The 14669-nt window shown below is 34.3% G+C and overlaps 2 protein-coding genes across 2 annotated transcripts; one reads left to right on the top strand and one right to left on the bottom strand.

The window, feature by feature from the left end:
- Positions 1-25: 25 nt before the first annotated feature.
- On the bottom strand, positions 26-3415 carry LOC114349845 (fibroblast growth factor receptor substrate 2). The gene is made up of 2 exons (XM_028300422.1): positions 3000-3415; positions 26-2847 (listed from the first exon to the last, which is right to left on the bottom strand). Exons 1-2 carry the CDS (start codon positions 3217-3219, stop codon positions 1520-1522), a joined length of 1548 nt encoding a protein of 515 aa, XP_028156223.1. The 5' UTR covers positions 3220-3415; the 3' UTR covers positions 26-1519.
- Positions 3416-3972: 557 nt separating this feature from the next.
- Rab3-GAP (Rab3 GTPase activating protein) lies at positions 3973-12981 on the top strand. The gene is made up of 9 exons (XM_028300367.1): positions 3973-4172; positions 4534-4745; positions 4995-5244; positions 5493-5664; positions 6025-6174; positions 8770-9022; positions 9106-11619; positions 11721-11918; positions 12274-12981. The coding sequence occupies exons 1-9, from the start codon at positions 4091-4093 to the stop codon at positions 12448-12450; spliced, it is 4008 nt and encodes a 1335-aa protein (XP_028156168.1). The 5' UTR covers positions 3973-4090; the 3' UTR covers positions 12451-12981.
- The last annotated feature ends 1688 nt before the right edge of the window (positions 12982-14669 follow it).

Below are 14669 nucleotides of genomic sequence, written 5' to 3' on the forward strand. Positions count from 1 at the left end.
AGTATTTAATATTTATTTTCCTACAATCTGGTCATTCAATTTAGTTTCGTTTTTACCATACAAAATTAGTAGACCATAATATTAAATAATTTATCGTGGAAATTAATAAGATTTATTTTTTTATACAGGGTGTAAAAAGTAGATACCTTTACAGAGGTACCAACCTAATTAAATATTATTGATTTTAGGTAGAACACAGGCCTTTTTCATTAAAAAATCTACATTGTTAATAAACCTAATTGTAAGTTTAAAAAAAATCTAATAACTGCCTAAACTAGATAGTGGATTGCTGTATACCTATGTGCTCTTTTGTCATGTCACTAATCATTGCTTAAGCCCCACACTTTATTACACCCTGTATATCTATGCATATGTATTCTATGTAGAATATGATGAATAATTGTAGATTATTTATATTCATTCATAATATGTACTTAGTTATCCATTTACCTAATGTATTTAGCTTTGGATTCAACTTTTAAAATATAATTAATTAATTATTAAAAACATCAATCAATTATTGTAAATTAACTCACTACAAAGAACGAGTTTAATTAATTTTGTAAGAAATAATAATATCTGTTACATCGATCGACGCGTTATAGCTCTATTGACTATTCAAATTGAGGCGAGGTACATAAAGCATACCCGCTTATTTAGGTATAGATTGTTTCATCCAGGAAGACACTACAATAATGACGCTCGGATTGCTCGGATCTAACTCCCCGCACCCCGCGCTTCCCTCGACCAAAAAGTGGTGGGGCGCGTCTTCAAGGATAATACGATCTATGCTGCTATCTAACGATAGTTTCGTTTTGAACATTTGCCTCAGTTTGAAAAATCATGTAGATATTTGACTGATAGGAAAACATTAATTAAGGTATAAAAATATTTAATTATTTTTGGAAAATTCTTGATCTTGATTATTATGAATTATGCTAAAATCCTGATATTGTCTATAATTATTATAATTATGTTTTAATCTTTGTTGATTTAATTAAAATCTAAATTCTAGGTACTCAATTTTACTTATTTTTTCTTTGGCACCATCAATTAACTCTAAATTATTTACAATTTATCCCTTAAACTTATGGTATTGATTAAGTATGTATGTTATTAGATATAATATTACTGTTTCTTTTATGCCTCTGCCCAATGTTCATCCTACATTTTATTAAATCTTAATTATTATATGGTTTCGATTATAATAAATAATGTACCATAATTATTACTGACTATCATTATCAATATTCATAGCTCACTCTGCTAATGGATATTTTCTAACTTTCTTGTCATTCTGTCTGTCTAGATGGCTTACATTTACATGTTAAGTATTTCTTCCTATATAAAATATAAAGGTATGTAAATGAGGGGTCTACATCATCCCTATTTGTTATGGATAGCAACTGGCACATAATAAAAATCTGCTAACTTCAATCTCACATGAACCTTTCAATAGTTTTAGACAAAAATGTGAAAGGGAATCAAATACAATAATATTATATACCCTTTTAAATGATTATTTACCTTGAACACTACTTGGACTTCCACACATAATACTACAAGAATTATGCCTGGTTTTACGAGGACCATCTAAATCGATGTCTGTTCCCGCAGCAACAGAAGTCAAAGCAACTGTCTTATCGAAATCAATTGTAGTGTATCCAATAGTAGCCGATGGTACAGGCCCGACAACACTTGCCGTGCCAGTTTTTTCTACACTAGTTTGTGAAATTAGACGACCACGTGGATTTGATGAGCAAGATGCAGTACTTTCATTTCGTGAACTATTGTAAGACTGATTTTCTGGAGAAATTATATCTCTAGTATTTTTTACAATTTCCTTGCTAGAATCAATGTCCAGTATGGCATAATTGACTTCTAGTTCTTCCACAGGTGACATAGAAGTGAAGGTATCTGATTCTGAATATTTTTGGTTATGTTCTGACATAGAATTGAAGTTTAAAATTTGTTTTACATTCTTTACACTTTCTCCCATTTCTCCTAGTGTAATATTAGCATATGAGTTAACTATTTCTGGTTTATATCCAACAGTCAGATTACAGTATTCAACTTGTTTCGGAGTAAGTGGTGTGGTAGGTGCTGCATCATTTTTATTCACTTCTGATGCATTTTGCTCAGTGGGGACAAGATTTACATATAATCTAGCTGCTTCTTGTTGTTCTATACTGAGCTGAGCATAATGCTCACTGCTGTTGCTCAATGTTGGAGACAAAGGATTAGGATTAGCTTCTCTATTTGGTATACTTTCATTAATATATCGGCTTTCTAGAAAACGGGTTTCATCTTCTATATCTCTCATTGTATTTAATACAGTTTCCTGTCGCAAAGTATTCCGTAAAATAGCCAAGTCTCTGTTAATATCATTACTATAAACATGTCGTGGATCAGGTACTGTTTCTGCTTGGTTATTATTATGTTCTCTCTTGAAGTCTCTCAGTTGATAAACATTTGTTACTTGATTTCCATTTGCTTGAGCGCGTGGATATAATGGCATGACTTCTAATATGTCTGCACTAGATGGTGATCTTGGTGACTGAGTAACTGGCCTTGGCACAACTGGATGTGGTGTTATATTTGGCATGTTAGTATTAGGAACTGGTCTGACAGTGTCAGTTTGACCATTGTCTATTGAGGATCGATGGATAACACTAGCTTGTAAAGTTTGTCTGCCTTGAGGAGATGGAGTCAGACGTGCAACAGGATATGGAACTGAATCATGTATGGCATTTCTCAGCTGAATTTGTTGTTGCAATGTGTGAAAAAGAAGTGCGGCTCTTCTGCATCTAAATGCATATATGCCCTCTCCAGTCTCACATCTTCTTCCTGAAATTAAAATAAATCACATAAAATCTTTGTTTACATAATTTTCTTAACTTTTTTCTAGGCACTTAAATGAAGATGATGACAGAAAACCAAGGTTCATGTATCTCAGACAAAAATGTAAGATGATTTCAATAGAATCATTATCAATTTACCTGATTCAAAACTAAATAGTTCTCCTTCAAATCCATATCTTCTGAGGGAATGTAGAGGCCATACAGTTGAATCTCGACCCTCACGGTACAATATTATATCTGATTCAGTTATCTCAAGCTGACCCGAGCAGAGCTCTGCTCCATTTTCATCTATATTCACTACTCGAAATACGTTGGGATGCAGATCTGAGGACTCCTTTTTACTGTGTAAGCACCCCATTCCGTACAACCCCGATGGCTTTGTTACTAATATTTACATTAATAAAATTTGCAAGAAATGTTTACTATCGAAAAATCAGTAATGCATATTGCATTTAACTTATTAAATATGCATGAACAATCAAAATTTATTTTGCTTTAAGCATATTTTTTATCACAAGCTCCCACCACCACACACAACAATATTTTCATTCTTGTGTCAATGTCATGAACGTCATTATAAACGTCACTCAAAAAAGACCACACGCATTATCTAGGTGCTGTGTCGTGTCGTATAATCATACATAAATCGTAAAGCAAAGTTGGCCGCATTAAGTTATTGCGGCCATATTTCTCTCAATCTTTCCATTTTTGCCATTATGCCTATCTGCCCCTATAGACAAGTTTCACTTTTTGATGGAATCAAAAATTGAATCCGTCATAAATAACATTGAGTTTCATTGAATTTGAGCAAATTTATATTTTTTGTTTATTTAGAAAGAGAGAGTCTGCCCACAGAGAGCGAGATAGTGATACATAGTTTGTGCTTCAAGTAGGTATTCAGAGTGTGGCCTCCATTTTTATCTGTAGCTTCATGGTCTAGACCCACTGATTGCTATTGCGGCCATGTTCCTTTCCTAAATCATGCATGTCTTGTATGTAATAAGCGCGTTTATTTTATAGGTATGCCCGGTCCATAGTTTTTATACATTGTAGTATACATGCATTATCTGTGACTGTCAATTAGTGTCAATTTTTTTGACATTGACTGACATTTGACAGTTTTTCGTGACTTTACCAAAAGACCAAAAGAAACTTTGATAAATTTACTGATACTGTTCAAATAAAAAATATTGTATGAAATATAAAATTATATCTAAATACCTTATACAATGTCTTGTGAAGTTGAGCAAATAGCAGATTGCGGAGATATATCAAATTTAGGACGGGCTCTATTCGTTACGGAACGTGAAGGTAGTATTATAAATTTCTTTGTCCTTTCTTAAAATATGTGGTTTTCAGTCATTGAACACTAGACTAAATTAAACATTAATATCACTATAGAACTTTCACGAGCAATTGTGATTTCTTTCCTAAAATTATTAATTAAAGCTGATCATTACCTACATTAATTTTATAAGCATGAATATTAGGTACTCAAGAGGTACAATATTGCTTCACGATTCTCGATTTATAGTGGGAATTTAGGACTATTCTCATCTGTCGGGAACTTGATCTAAATATTATTTTGTAAAAAGTTTTGGATAAGAATCAGAACCATCTTTTATTTGCTTAATGTGGATTATACTTTTGCAAGATGTTAAATATATTACAGATCCAAATTGGCTGACTCAGTGTTCTCTCTCGTTGTCATCGTGTGGTAGTCTACTGGCTGTGGGGCACAAGACCCGCCTGTGCTTGCTCACCTCCCAGTGGATCAGTTCTACAGACAGCAACACATACTTGGTCTCATGGAGTGGAACATTACCATCTGATATTACAACATTACTAGCATTACCAATATGCCCATCACAACAGTCATCACAGGTTCATATTTATATTCTAGTAATAATAGCCAAGTATTTCCTTCATTTAAAACATTCTTGAAGAATTGTATACTTTAATTATAACTAGATAAATGGATTTATTTACATTTAGTGTCAATACTATGAAGGTAGAAGTTACATTGTAGATAATATTGTTAAATTATTTGTTAAGATAAATGACATATTTTTGTAACATAATGTACTAGTATTATGTTATCTGTAGTAAATTATAATATTGTATTGTTCACAGAATGGCCCAGACTGGTTTTGCATTATAGTTGGCTTCAAAAATGGCAGTGTGGGATTTTATACCAATACTGGACATCTATTACTCCTGGAAAAACTTGATGAGAAACCAGTAATGAAGATATCTTGTCATACTGGAACATATGGAACTTTACCAGATGACATCCACATCTTATTTCCAACATGTGAATGTATTGTATCTGGAACCAGTTTATTTCAAACATTAAGAAATGCAAAGTCGCAACTAGCTCGAGGTAAATATGACAACAAAAACTGTATAGAAATTCAAAATGTTGCTATTGCCCACCTAGTAGATTAAATTGTAGAAGTGTGTAACTTCAATGCATTGTAAAATGTTATGCTGCAACTTTACTTATTGTGTGTGTTAAATGGTTTTGCAAATAAATGATTTTATCTTAGATCTGAAAATTTCATCTGATTCTGTTCTTAGTGTATTGAAAATCTCCTTGTTAAATCTTACTTTAACAGATATCTTTTTTAGTTCAAGCTGGTATTCAAGGTGCGTATGCTGTTGACAGCAGAAATATTAATATTAGAAAATGGGTATTTACTGATCATGAGCCCATCAATGATGCTGAAGTAGTGGGTCTTGAATTAAAAAATGCATATGATCACTTATTAGCTGCCTCAACTTATGGTGGTTATGATACATGGTAAGTAATATTTTTTCTTAACTTCCTATGACTGATTAATTAAATCCAGTAGTGGGTTTACCAGCAGGCTGAAGCCTAGGGCGGCAAATGTTAATGGGTGGTAGATAAAAAAAAATATAGGTCTGATAAGTATATCTGTATGAATATCCGAAATTGGAGAGAAATTGCCACACCAACCGCTATCTTGGTTTGAATTACATAACAACAACAATAAAATGTATAACTTGAAATAAAAAAACGTATATAATATTTTCCATNATGGAAACAACTTCATGTAAGTGATTCCATACTTTTGCTCGCGAGTGTATTTTCCATGTGATTTCATTGCACAAAATGTAAACTATAATTATTTTTGTTAAGGTATCGCTCAGTGCCTCCCGTCAACTCCTTGATACTCGGAGTTGGTGCGAAACCATATGTCGGATTCCATTACGCACTTGAAGGCGGAACCACACCGCCGCTTCACGATGTCGCAAGAGCGGTGGCTAACAAAATCAAATCCGCATTACCGTAAGTATGTGTCGGAAGACACAATAGACTATTTGATAACATTCAATAATTTGAAAATTATAAATAACTTGAAAAAATCGAACTGCCTAAGGCGGGAAATGAACCCACGACCTTCCGCTTGCCGGGCGACTGCTCTTCCAACTGATTTTTTCAAGTTATTTATAATTTTCAAATTAGTTTGAGATGCGACTCTTAACGCTAAAAATTAAATAAACATTCAATAATTCGAAATCACAACTTTTATTAATATAACTGCCAAAGTTAACACGATTCAAAGCGGCGTGGCGTCGGGCGACGGCCGATCTTCCGGAAGGTCCGCGCCGCTCGAGCGATTGAGTTGACAAAATTCAAAATAGTGACGTCACTTGCATGTATTGCCATACAAAATCTATGGGAGAGTCTCGTTTTGTCAGTTTAAAAATGTATCAATCAATTGATTGGTGGTGTCAATGTCAACACGTCTATTTACAACTCGACATTGTCACGGTTGTATCGTGTGCAGCCCCCCTAGACAAAACGCACTTTTTGATCGAATCGAAAATCGAATCCGTCAAAACTCCATACAAAAAAGGGGCTTTTCGACCACTTTTCGACTGCTTTGCGATTATAATTTGCACTTTGTCTAGACCCACAGTTTCGAGACAAACGCGTCAATCGTCTTTCGCTGCGCTCCCCGCTCACTCGCTTACTCAATCGTATTACCTATGTTTATCATGGTATGTTGCCCTAATTACATCGAATAATAAACCATCAGTATCTGGTGCTCTCATTTACCACCACCGCATATTCTATCAATGCGTCAACACCTAGGACATATTGACTTAGATATCAGTTAATGTTTAGTTTATGCTAGAGGAACCACCCAAATTCCCAATTTTCAATACTGAGTGTGACTATAATGTGCGATAGTTGAGGAGTGTCTATTCAAAAGGGGATATTTACATTTTTATTATTTATTAAACTGAGTATGCAGTCTTGTTCTTAGTGCTGAATACTCACTTTCGTCACTTGAATCTTAATCAAAACGGGATATTCTCCCAAGTAAAGCAGCTTCAAATATGAGTGTTCATTTCAGAACAGGATATCGATACCTCTGGGCTCAAAGGTCGTAAAGGACAAAATACCGAAAATGAGTTATTTATACAGTTTTACTCAGAATTTAATTCTCTATCGATCTGTATATTTAGTTTGCCGAAATTCCCAAAAAAAGTGCCTTTACGACCCATCATATTTGATAAGCTAAACAGAATTCATCGTGAAAATTGGGATGTAAATACCATTTGATTTTTTAGTACAGTTACCATGGTAGTAAAGAACAAGTAAACACTAATTTTTGGGCGTATAATGTACATGTAGTATATCTATTGTCCTATACAACCTTACATTTTCATACCCAAGTCTAAATAATTTGTCCTTTACGCCCTTAGATTATTTAAACAAATATTTTAAAAATCTACACAGTGAGGATATTAAAATAACTGTGAAGGTAAATTTTATAGACGTTTCTTATAGTATTTAGGTATGTGCGTTTGGAACAAATGAAGGAACCTAAAAAATCATCAAAAATATATAATAAAACTATTTTAGAGTGTAACATTTATGTGATTTGTACATATAAAATGATGACATCGGGTAATGTTGCTTTTTATTATTTCTCATATTTGAAGAAACTAGGTATTTGTCAGGTATAAGATAATTATTAAAAGATGATTTAAGAAAATAAAAACATGCTATAAAATAACGTATTACCTAATTAAGTTAGGATAGTCATCATAAAAATTGAAAAAAAAAGCTAGATTTGTTAAAAATATTATGAAAAAAAAGTCACCTTACTGTAGTACCTTAGGTGTCATTATTTTGTATGCACAAATCACACAAATACTACAATTTACAATTATTTTTAATGATTTCCTAGTAATTTTGACTAACGCCCTTGGTCAAAACCACTTTTGAGTTTTGACTGTTACAATTATAATAAATTAGTATAGTTTCTAAAGTTATTTGGTGATCCAAATAACTAGTAGGAAAAATATTTACACAACATGGGAAAATATAATGTTGAGACTTAATCTACTAAAAAGCGTGAATGAAGTTTTTTTCGAAGTTATATATTTATATTAAAAATAATTAGCTTTTAAAAACGGTATTATGTAGGAGTAAAGTAAGTGGATGTACTTTACTGGTATGAAAATCTTCCTACTTGTAATCTTACTTACCTAACTTTTCTACTTTTATACCACAAGTACAATGACATAATTTTAAGCTACTATTAATTATTAATGTTTAATTTATTTAGAATTTAGAATAATAATGATTCTAAATTGTTATTAAATAATTTACTAAATAATTNGTCAATGTGTCAACACCTAGGACATATTGACTTAGATATCAGTTAATGTTTAGTTTATGCTATAGGAACCACCCTAATTCCCAATTTCTCCATCTCGTTCTAATTTCTCAATCTAGTAGGTATACTATACTATATAGATTGTGCTATACTGAGTGTGACTATAATGTGCGATAGTTATGTCATAACATGTTAAAGACATCTTTCGAGGAGTGGCCTGTGTGTGAAGTTACAAACTAATTTTCCAGGGGTTGGCTTGGCGGCAGTAACTCGGAACAAACAGCACAAACTTCAGAGCCGCTTGTTAAGTCCGAGGCACTCACATTACGCAGTGGGCTGTACGACACTCAAAGACAAGGCTCGTCAGTAGTGATATCGCCTGACCGCCGCCTCGCGGCCATTTCGGACGTCTTCGGGCGCGTCGCCGTGTTAGACGTAAAGAGAGGGCATTTAATTAGGCTGTTTAAGGGATATAGAGATGCTCAGTGTGCATTTGTTCAGGTAATACTTAGTTTTTACTTGTTATGTTATTATTATAAACTGCCTTTTAGCTGTGTATAATATTGTTTTACTGTATTTTACAGATTTTTGATGTAGACCACAAAAAACCCCAAATGTCTGTAGTAAAAGAAATTAAAAGGGCAATATTTTTAATAATCTATAACCCGAAGAAAGGTTTGATAGACATAAGATTAATGCAAAGAGGCAATCGAGTAGCGGTATTCACAGCGACAAAAAATGGCCAACTCATTTATAATACTTGCGGTTTAGTTGGAGCGGAGAAAAATTATACCCATAAAAGGTTAAACGTGCCCGAGTTTCAGTGCGTCTTAATTGATCCTGATGGCAAGTTGAAAAGGTTCTGTATACCGTTTTTCTACGCTTTGGACGGCGAGCATTCGGAAAGGTCTAAGGACTTGCATACTCTGCGCGAATTACGTGATAGTATAAAGAAAACTTCAACTGTCACTGCTGACTTTGGAGAAGACATAATCGCCAGGGCCGCAGAGCTGAAAACGTTACAACTCAAAAAACACTGTTTGGAAATGTTAATCAGAAACTATGGCATACCATTGAACATTGTAATGTCTTGCTTGAAAATATTTTGGGACAGCATTCAACACGATAACATGAATTCACAGGAAGAAGAAATTAAAAACTACTTTGTCAATCTGGGTTTATTAACTCTGTTTTACCGCAATATAAACAGTGATAATACTAATGACATGGAAGAATTGCTTTCGGAAATCTGCAGTTGCTTTGATTCACAAGAAAATGTTGATCCTAAAATTGCCAATATAGATCATACGTGCGGTTTCCACCTCTTAGAAGATGACAATTGTATTTTAGAAAGACTTTTGCACTTAGCACAAGAGAGTGATTACAAGGAACAACAGCATGCCAGAGTTAAATTTGCTGATTCTAGTACTAATAGCTACAAAGAATTTATTTCATGCTTTACCTTGGACCGAAATGCCAGTTGCATCGTTTTAAAGTCGGACGTGCCTGCAGAAAAGCTTAACAGTCTGGCATCAGACACATTCAAAGCCATTTTCAAAATGAAAGAACTAAAAATGCTTACTGACTATGTAAAAAAAAGTAACATTGACCCAAAAGACATTGTACAACTCCTGATTATGCATTTAACTAATATGCCTTTAGAAGAAATAACAATTGAATTGATTGAAAAATTCATAGAGACGTTGTATTATTTGTGTTGTGCTACAGAGCAGGCAATGTATATAACATACAATGAAGTGTCGCCGTGGTGGCAAAGTCTACGTGATATTTTGGTTGAGATGTCTTGTCCACTAAGAAGTATGATAGTAGCAATGGCCTGTAAAGCGGTAGGTAGAATATTCGAAAGCAAAGAAGAAGCTTGGGAATCAGTTACAAAAGAAAACGCTAAATGGGGAATATTAATTGGCAAATTAGAGGACATTTCAATTTTAAGCATAATTTTGATGTTTAAAGATGAATTCAAGGGCAAAAAATTTCCGAAACTACAATTTGATGATTTCAATATAAATTTGAAATACGTCTATACTAGAGGTAAAGGTTCTATAACTGAATTAATAGCAAAATGGCTTTGTGGTATGGGCGTCCCTCCTGAGGCTGTAGTGGCAAATGAGTTACTGGAGATTGAAACAGCTTCTAATTTTGATGAGCATAAAATTGTTGATGAGTCCGATGTTGATGCAGACGCACCCGAAAATCTCTTCCTAGAAAATCATCGTAAACTAGTTGACGATAATCCCAAAATTTTTAAATGGTTGTCTTTATTGCGTCGTCAATTTCCGCTTAGTACTGTAGCAAACTATATCATTGCTAATATGTGTTGGGAGAATGCGATCGCCTGGCAAAAGAACATGCACAATACTAGTGAATTACAAGCGGTCGTTTCGTGCTTGACCAATATAAGCGACTTACATATACGATTGGGATTATTTTCTATTATCTGGTCAACGTACGTAAAACACGCATTTGAAGTTATTTGCAGACTCGTTAACAAAGTTGGTCGACTCCCAAAAGATCCTTTATGTTTGCAAGATGTCGGCCTTAGTAATACGAACATGATAGCATTTCTAGAAGTTGTAACAAATTATTTGAATAGTTTTTCTGAATGTTCGTCTACTTCAATAAGCGAGGAGAAAAATAATATAAGATATGAAAAAATGTGGGATGAAAGTACACCTTCTTTGGTAGAAGTTGCTCAAGGTGCAAAAACTGTCAATTGTGATATACTGAACCTAAATTACCAAATCGCTTGTACCATATACTATCAATGTCATTTCAATATAAAATGTTCGAAGCCTCTTGATACATTGTACGACATAGACTATCAATATATCATAGAAGCCCTGGCAGGGAATACTGTGCACAGAGAAATAAGTTTAAAAGCATCTGAGAAAATCAGAAACCCCCGATTGAAATTTATTACTAAACTTATTCGTGCGGCGATTGAGACAATAACAGTTAACGAAAATGGTGAAACGCATATCGGGTATAACAATCAGGAGTGTACTGTATGGATTGAGAAAATTCTCGTACTGGCTGACCTGTGGAACATAGACAATGATTTTATAAACCGGCAACAGGTTGGTATTAGATACGATCATTTATTTTAAGAATTGTTAATTTTATGAACTGTGTTATTTAAAAATAATAAATAAAATAAATAAACCTAAAAATTATCCAGGTTATTGGCTTGTACCACATGGGCTACGACATGCTAGCAGAGAGTATACTGACCTACGTCAAGGACCCAGAACTGTTGATGCCGCCGCTGCTAGCCATATCCATACAAAGACTAAAACGGAGCCTTGAACATTCTTCAAACCAACCAGAATGGATCGTCACTATCTCACCAAATCTGTATAAGCGACTTCAAAACACGGTATTGTANGTATGTTTAGAAGATGGTTAGCTTTACTATCTACCATGCTGTTCAAATATGCTACTATCGTCCTAACCAGTCGATAGACTCCGACAATTTCGTAATCATTAAAATTCGAACACTATCTTTAACTTTTTTGTCTATCTTATAGTATAGACAAAAAAGTATGGTGTCTTTTTTGTTTGAGTAATTGCCAGTTTCTGTTGCAATGTACATTTATGAACCTCCCTCTTGAATCATTCCATCTATTGATGTAAACCGCATTAAAATCCGTTGCGAAGCATATAAGATCTAAGTGTGTAGACAGCAGGAGCGACATGTTTTATACTATGTAAAGATTACACTTATGTTGCAGGTACTGGATACATCGGTACCGGCCCATCCATCGTTGTCAACAACAGTGATCGTACTCCAAAAATTACTATACCAAATCCATAAAAGAGTAAGCGATTCACCCTCTAATTTACAAAATATCAAATTAACAGAACTTATAATTGAAAATTGCGAAGTTCTGACTAAAAGAAAGTTGTAAAATAGCTATTATTTTATGTAACGACGACAGCACATCAAGCTAAACACAGTGGCGTATTATCTCGTTGTAATACAGGCTATGTTGCTACAAAAATGTATAGGTTGATGTGATGTCGATTGTACATAAATATTATATTTAAGAAAATTTAAATATTATGTTGATCTATAAATGATTTATAACATTGATTATTTTAGTCATATTTGATAAAATGCTGAGAGGATTTTCTCATTGTGCAATTCTAGCTAGTAACAACGGTTAAGGCTAATTTAATTAACTAGCAGTAAAAGTACTTTAGTCGATCTACTATCTTCATCCGTGTGGTTTAAATTCGTGTTTGCAATTGAAATTAACGAAATCATTATTATACTTGACTAATTTACTTTAGTTTCGAGATGAATTTATCGGATGCGTCGTAACATTTAACATTTTTATAGATATCCCTTACTATCTCATCTCACGTCACGTTTAGCGTTTTCCTGTAATGTCTTCAGCCATATCAATATTAACAATTAAATAAACCACTGAGATGAATCACTTAGTTTTATTTGTTTTTTTTAACCAACTTCAAGAAGGAGGAGGTTCTCATTAATTAATTGAAAGGATTTTTTCGTTTGCTCTATTTTGAATCATTATTTTGAATCATTAAACTACATCAAAAAAGATTATCTAAGCTTATATGTTTAAAGAAATAATAAGGCATTACTATTCAATTCAACATTGGATTCCTGTCTAAGGGCCCTCGCCCACGGTGACTTTCGCCACTAACGCGCATTAGTCGCATTTGCAACGCACTACAGAACTCGGAAGTGATGCCAACGCGCTACTAACGCGCTAAACAGCGCGACGGCATCGCTACAAAAAGTCGCCGTGGGCGAGGGCTAAGAAGTTTCATACAGGATGATTTTGTTATCGGTATCCAAATTAAAATCCCGGGGCGATCACCCCCATCATAAGTCCTAAGGCACCCCTGATACCCTCCTAGTAGGGAATTTAGTGCAAGAACCCCTCCACTTTGGTATAGAAGGCTCATTTTTGCACCAGTTGTTCTTTAATAANTTTGGATGCTCCTGAGTAGATTTCCGTCGGTAGACATCGGGAGCCCCCCCTGTGGTAGCAGGGGGAAGGGGGGCAAGTTTCCTTCTGCCGCGCTACACTTTAAGGCCCATATCTTCAAAACTATGGGTATTAGGGCAAGTGTGGTGTCATTTTCGGATAATTAAAGGATGGCGAATTCATTTCTAGAACAAACTTTTTGCCTTTTCATACAAAAAAATAGAAATATTGAGTAAAATTCACAAAAACCAAAAAGTATTTTTTTAAATAAACGTCGTTTACTTTTAAACCACTGGAGATAATCTAATAAAAAAAAATATGTCCTGAAAGCTTGTATGGTACTTTTTTCGAAAAAAGTAGGTGAAAAAAAATTTTTCTTCAGGACACAGCGGGCGAATTTTAATGCGCGTCGGAAAAAAATATTTATTTTATCCATGAATTCATACTATTTGGTTCATGCAAGTAAAGATTATTATTTTAGAATTTATTTAGAGTTCCTGGCACATCATGCTGCCATGATTTGTATTTTTTCTTCAATTAATTTTGAACTCTATGTGTTAGACATAAGGTTTAAAATAGTTTAAATACATTTTATTATTTAAAATATCATATGAAGAAAGCATTAAATAAAGAACTAGAATTTGACTAAACGTGTAACATCTCACCTTTTCCAGGCAAGCTTCTGATTCTGCGATACGATTGGTCAAAACAGCTGACGTACGCCAGCGTAAACAGCGTACGTCAGCTGTTTTGACCAATCATATCGCAGAATCGATGAAGCGCGTCTGGATCGTAGACGTTAAAAGTTACCTTAATCGGGGCTCAGAGCCCCGATTACGGTAACTTTTAACGTCTACAATCCAGACACGCTTCATCGACGCTGCGATACGATTGGTCGAAACAGCTGACGTACGCTGTTTTGACCAATCGTATCGCAGAATTAGAAACGCGTCTGGATTGTAGACGTTATAAAAGTTACCGTAATCGGGGCTCAGAGCGCTGAACAGAGCCCCGATTACGGTAATATTTAACGTCTACAATCCAGACACGCTTCTTCGATTCTGCGATACGATTGGTCAAAACAGCTGACGTTGACTGACAGCTGACTGTTTTGACCAATCGCATCGCAGAATCGAAGAAGCGTGTCTGCCCCCTTAGACAAAACG

The sequence above is a fragment of the Ostrinia furnacalis genome, unplaced genomic scaffold (genome assembly GCF_004193835.3).
Source record: "Ostrinia furnacalis isolate ACB-3 unplaced genomic scaffold, ASM419383v2 OfSCF0710, whole genome shotgun sequence".
Classification (NCBI taxonomy): Eukaryota; Metazoa; Arthropoda; class Insecta; order Lepidoptera; family Crambidae; genus Ostrinia; species Ostrinia furnacalis.